The 6610-nt window shown below is 34.8% G+C and overlaps 2 protein-coding genes across 2 annotated transcripts; both read left to right on the top strand.

Annotated features, from left to right (window-relative positions):
- The first annotated feature begins 85 nt into the window (after window positions 1-85).
- On the top strand, window positions 86-985 carry LOC119664764 (uncharacterized protein K02A2.6-like). The gene has a single exon (XM_038074189.1). It carries the CDS (start codon window positions 86-88, stop codon window positions 983-985), a length of 900 nt encoding a protein of 299 aa, XP_037930117.1.
- Window positions 986-1595: 610 nt separating this feature from the next.
- On the top strand, window positions 1596-2420 carry LOC119664763 (uncharacterized protein K02A2.6-like). Its single transcript, XM_038074188.1, has one exon. The coding sequence runs from the start codon at window positions 1596-1598 to the stop codon at window positions 2418-2420; it is 825 nt and encodes a 274-aa protein (XP_037930116.1).
- The last annotated feature ends 4190 nt before the right edge of the window (window positions 2421-6610 follow it).

Below are 6610 nucleotides of genomic sequence, written 5' to 3'. Positions count from 1 at the left end.
AATTAGAACACTTACGTGCTTCGTTACAACGATCGATTTGAACGTATTCGGATTGGACTGGATAACTGCTTTTCAACTTAGCGATATGACGCTTAATGCTATTTGCAGCCAAATTTCAACAATAAAACAGGCAAGTAATGTTTCAATAAAGTCGTCAAATTGCAAATTTCTTCCGGAAAAATTATTTCCAGAACTTTTCGATAATGCTATGGGTCTTTGTAATAAAACTAAGGCACATTTAATTATTAAACCAAACTGTCAACCTGTTTTTCGACCTAAGCGCCCGGTAGCATACGCAGTTCAACATTTGGTTGAAGAAGAAATCAAGCGACTTCAAGATCTCGACATTATCGCACCCATCAATTACTCTGACTGGGCCGCACCAATCGTAGTTATCAAAAAGCCAAATGGTAGCATTCATATTTGCGCTGATTTCTCAACTGGTCTTAACGACGCGCTTGAATCTTACAAGTATCCACTACCGCTTCCAGAGGATATTTTTGCAAAAATTAGCAATGCAACAGTATTTAGTCATATAGACCTTTCGGACGCTTTTCTCCAAATCGAAGTTGATAGCAAATCGCAAGAACTTCTCACAATAAACACGCATCTAGGTTTATTCAAATACAAGCGTATGGTTTTTGGCGTCAAAACTTTTCCGGCAATTTTTCAACAAATTATGGATAAAATGCTTGCGGGCTTAGATTGCGTAGCTGCTTACATTGACGATATCTTTGTCTCAGGTAGAAACCAACAAGAGCATGACAACAACTTACATGAAGTTCTACAACGTATTTATCAATACGGGTTTAAACTCAAGATCGCAAAATGCAATTTTTCAGTTCCTGAAATTGCTTACTTGGGATATATTGTCAGTAAAGACGGCATTCGCCCAGATCCAAAAAACATTGAAGCAATCAAGACAATGCCTGCGCCAACCAATCAATCCTTCAGAAGACTATGTCATCGCTGCAGTAGAGTTTGAAATTGAAAGTAAACAAATTTTACATAACTCACTTGATAAGCTGCCGCTTACCAGCAAAATGATTACTTACGAAACAGCTAAGGACAAGGTTTTAGTTAAAATTCTCGAATATGTAACTGAAGGATGGCCATCAAACTGCAACAACAGTGAGTTAAAAGCTTACTTTAACCGAAAAAACGACATATGTATAGTTGACGGATGTTTAATGTTCGGACAACGCATTATTATACCTCAAATTTTCCGAAAGCGCATTCTTAAAGAAATTCACCGAGGTCATCAAGGCATAAGTCGTACTAAAGCCATCGCGCGGAACTACGTTTATTGGTCAAATATCGATTACGATATTGAAGCAATGGTGAAAAGTTGTTCAAATTGTGCCGCAGCAGGTAAAATGCCCACAAAAACAACTTAACATCCTTGGCCAAAACCTTCTGATTCTTGGGAACGGCTCCATATTGATTATGCAGGACCAATAGATTCATACTACTATTTGGTCGTAATCGATGCGTTCTCAAAATGGCCAGAAATTATACAAACAAAATCTATAACAGCAACTCAAACAATTTCCAGCTTGAAAGAAATTTTCGCTAGATTTGGGTTACCGAAGACAATGGTTTCAGACAATGGTACTCAATTTGTGAGTCACCAATTTCAACAGTTTTTAGCGGAAAACGGCATTAGTCATATACGAAGCAGTCCGTACTATCCCATGTCAAATGGACAAGCCGAAAGGTTTGTGGATACTTTAAAACGAGCACTCAAAAAGTTAAATGGGAAGGGGGTAACTGCTGAAAATCTTCAAACATTTCTACAAGTTTACCGATCAACTCCGAATAAGCAAAATGAGGACAGTAAATCGCCAGCTGAAGTTTTACTAAAAAGAAATATCCGTATTAAACTTGATTTGATTAAACCAACGCCAAATGCCAAGTTTAAAAAGAAGTGCGATACACAACTCAAAATGAAAGCGCAATTTGACAAAAGGCACGGTGCAAAGCCAAAGTTTTACGAAAAACAAGAGTTCGTTTATGTCAATATATTTAAAAACAAACACTTTGAATGGACAAAAGGAAAAATAATCGAACGCATAGGTAACGTCATTTATAATGTTCGCTTACAAAATGGCAAACTTATTCGTGCACATGCCAACCAAATTCGTGACCGTAAAGATCAAGGAAATGAGTTATCTTTAGAAATATGTGCTTCCGAAGATATCGCCAACGAAAAGTGTTTAGTTGATGCATTTGGCCTCTACGAAACAACACCTAAAGATGTGGTCGAAATAACTAACAACAACATGGTTTCGACTCCAGATCAATCTTTCAACGAAGTAACCGAGATTGCAATCCCTCAAACTGAGAAGCACAATGAGGCAGTTGTTCCGTATACCCGACCAAGGCGTACTAGACATCCTATTGACCGTTATAGACCCTAGAATCACCGCATTGGAGATTTAATCTCAAAAGGGGAGGTGTTGGCAACTCTGCCAAGATGACAGATGACAGATAAAGAAGAATTAATATTTTAATTCTGTCAGTTATTTGGAACTTGTGAAATAATAATAACTTGGAGTTTTTTGAATAAATAAATATCTAAATTATACAGATATAACAAGAAACATGCTAGAAGATTAAGAAATGATGAAAAATGGTACCTTAACGATCATCAATTAGAAGTGGTTAATAATTATAAATATCTATGAATAAATATGAAATATAACGCAAAATTCGATAACCACTTGAACGAAAAGTTAAAGGAAGCTTAATTGGCTATTCATTGTACCTGGAAAAATGTCTTAGGAAATCCGAAAGTGTCACTGCCCGTAAAATACAAAGTTTTTGAAGCCACAGTTAAGTCAGTTCTAAATTATGCAGCGCAAATCTGGGGTGTTGATAAATATGACGCAGTAGAAAAATTGCAAACATTTTATATAAAGAGAACGTTTCGTTTGCCGAAAAATAGCCCAAATTATATGGTGCATTTAGAAACTAGTCTACCGACGCTATATACCCAAACATTAAAATTGCATTTTGATTACATCAATCGTGTTAGGAATTTGCCAAGCAATAGGATTCAAAAAACATTAGCGCAGTACCTAATAAATGAAAAAAAATTATTTTTTGAAAAATGGTTAAATCTGGCATCCGAGTTAAATATAACTAATGGTTTGAGTATTAATGAAAACTGGAAAATGTGGCAAAAAAATATAATAACGAAACTAAGTATTGAAGAACGTAGAAATTTTGTAGAAACGGCGAGAGATGCATATAGCAAGTTGAATTATGATCTAGGTGTCAATAATTACCTTCACGAGCAATATGACATAGAAACAATAAGGACAATCTTCAAAACCCGTGGCGAGCTCCTACGATTGTGCTACGTGCCGCACGAAAGTCTAGACACGCTGTGTACGATATGCAACCTTAAATTGAAAGGCGATGTTATACACTTAGTAGGCGAATGCCCAATTTTTAAAGAACAGATTGCTGTGTACTTCGGAAAACTCGCGCTCGATGTCAATGAAACCATATGGTTACTGAATGGCCCCAACTGGAGATTGTTAACGGCGTTTATTAAAACTACATTTAAATATAGGCAAAATATTATTAATAAAGATTTTTAAATTAACTTATATAAAATCTATTATTTTTGTTATAGTAATTTAATTTAATATTTATGTTGTATTGATTTCATAAGTAAGAATATCTATTTAATATTTATAAAAATTAGATTAATTAGTTATTAGTTAATTAGCTATTAGATTAATCTAAACTTCCGACAGACGGCTAAAATGCCATAGCTGTAAGCTTTATGTATATTTATTATAATTATATATATTATAGTTATTATATAATTTCGATGTAATATAATAACTTAGAGACAGCATATGATCGAAAGTAAGAAATTATATTTGTAGTGTTGCCACAGTGTAACTTTCAAGAATTAAATTTAAATACATAAACAAATATTACATATTTATTTTTTTCAATTATTTTACTAAAAGTAAAATAAAACAAACTTATATAAAAATAAATAAATAAAAATAAATAAATTTACTTATTTATAAATTTAAATTTTTAAATAATTAAAATAAAATTAAATAAACTTACTGTAAAAATATTGTAAATTTATTGTATGAGCGATTACGAAAAAGTTGTACGTCGGCACTCTCTAATTAGTGAAAATGGCCTAAATGGCTATATAACACTAAACACTGATGACTCTAAAATAATAAATCATTCCCCAAACAAACTTTTAGAAAATTCAAAAATTGAATCAAGCATAACAAAAATAGCTAGTGAAATCGCCATCGCTAACAAAATTAAATTAATAAATAATAAAAACGATAATATAAAACTTAGTTCCCCAAATCAACACGAAACAATACTATCCAATACACGCAAAGAAACTAATATGAACACGCGGCAGGCGTCAATCAATGCGACTTCTGGTCATCTAAAAGAGAAAAAGGCTAAATCAGTTCAGGTGAAAAATATACAACAACAAATTCAACTACTTCAACAACAGCTTCAAAAATTGTATAATGAAGAAAAAAATAACCTCCTCCAAAATAAAGGATCGAATCAAGCTGCAGCCACCAGAAACGAAACCTCTGTTAACGACACTTGGACAGTAGTTAATAACCGTAAACGTCAACGAGATAGTCCAAGTAAAAATCATCAAGTAAGCCAAAAACAAACCAAGCTAGACTCATACTGGCTAAATGAACCCGTCAAACCAAACCGATACGCAGATCTCCAGGAAGATGACTCTGAAGAAACTGAAGAATCGTTAAAAAATAATGATACGGTTCCAAAATTAATGAAACCTCCACCTATATTTATTGATAAGGTATATTGCATCAAGCCTCTAATAGATGTGTTAAACGAACATGCGGCAAATCAATTCGACTTAAAAGTGCTAAATCCAAGTCAAGTAAGAGTTCAACCTTCTACATCTGACTCTTACGTAAGCATTGTAAAGCAGTTGGAGTTAAAAAACACTGAATTCTACACTTACCAACCAAAAACAGAGAGAAGCTTTAGGGTTGTATTGAAAAATTTGCATCATTCAACCGATATTGATGAAATCAAAAATGCACTTCTGGAGCATGAACATACGGCTGTAAACGTTTGGAACATTAAACGTAGAGGGTCAGGTGAACCTCTCCCCATGTTTATTATTGAACTTGCACCAAACCTAAATAATAAGGATATTTATTTGGTTAAGAAACTCTTGTATACTACAGTTACATTTGAACCCCCTCACCCGAAACGGGAAATCCCTCAATGTGCAAACTGCCAACAGTATGGGCACACAAAAGGATACTGTCACCGCAAACCTAAATGCATCAAGTGCGCTGGAAATCATGCTTCTGTAAATTGCGAAAGGAAAAGCAGATCCAATGATGTCAAATGTGTTCTATGTGAAGGAAATCATCCGGCCAACTACAAAGGATGTCAAATATACAAAAACCTGCAAAAAAAAATGTATCCCCAACTAAGACCTAAGGCGCCGGAAGTACAAATTCAAGAAAATCCTCTTCCTTCGCTAAACAAAAAACACATCACGACTTCTCATTCACCTGAAACATTCGCACAAATAGTAAAGTCAGACACCAGTAGCGAAACAGAGGAGAAGCTTTCACCAATTCCAAATAATTTTGTGGAAGAATTCCGTGAGATGACATCACTGTTGAAGCAAATGATGCAACAAATCGTAGTAATGACAAATTTACTGATCAACTTGACGACTAAACAAAATTCTTGATTTAGTAGTAGTCATATGGAACGCTAATGGTCTATCAAAACATGCTATCGAAATAAAAGCATTTTTAAAATTAAAACAGGTCGACATAATGCTAGTATCAGAAACCCATTTCACGACGCGTAGTTTCTTTAAAATTCCGAACTACGAACTTTATCACACAATGCATCCCAGTGGTAAAGGAAATGGTGGCTCTGCGGTCCTCATAAGGAACTCGATAAAACATTATGAAGCAAAACCATATTGCAAGAATGAAATCCAGGCAACAAACATTGTAGTACAAACTAAAGAAGGTGACATGACTTTCTCATCACTCTACAGCCCACCGCGCCACAGTATCACGAAAGATATGTACATATCATTTTTTCAGCTGCTTGGATCTAGGTTCCTAGTAGGCGGAGATTTTAATGCTAAACACTTAAAATGGGGTTCCCGCCTAATATCTCCAAAAGGACGTCAACTCTTCGAAGCAATAAATGTACTCAACCTCCACACAATCTCAACAGGTGAACCCACATATTGGCCAACGGATAGAAGAAAAATACCTGACTTAATTGATTTTGCGGTATCAAAGGGGGTACGTATCGAAACAACTACCTGTAAGTCCAATTTCGACTTGTCATCTGACCACTCGCCAATAATAATCACTCTCAATGACTGCTGTGAAATTATGGAAAAATGTATTCTTCATAACAAAAACACTGACTGGAATAGTTACCGTCAACTAATTTCAATTGGTCTAAATACCGAAGTCAGGTTAAAAACTGAATCTGACGTAACTGAAGCAGTAGAGCATTTCAACTCTTGTGTCCAAATGTCTGCATGGGAATCAACTCCACCAATTTCTAAAAGTGTTAA

Source organism: Teleopsis dalmanni, unplaced genomic scaffold (genome assembly GCF_002237135.1).
Source record: "Teleopsis dalmanni isolate 2A unplaced genomic scaffold, ASM223713v2 unscaffolded_contig_2629, whole genome shotgun sequence".
Taxonomy (NCBI): Eukaryota; Metazoa; Arthropoda; class Insecta; order Diptera; family Diopsidae; genus Teleopsis; species Teleopsis dalmanni.
Note: the sequence above shows the minus strand (reverse complement) of the source record. Positions and strands in the feature narration are given on the sequence as shown.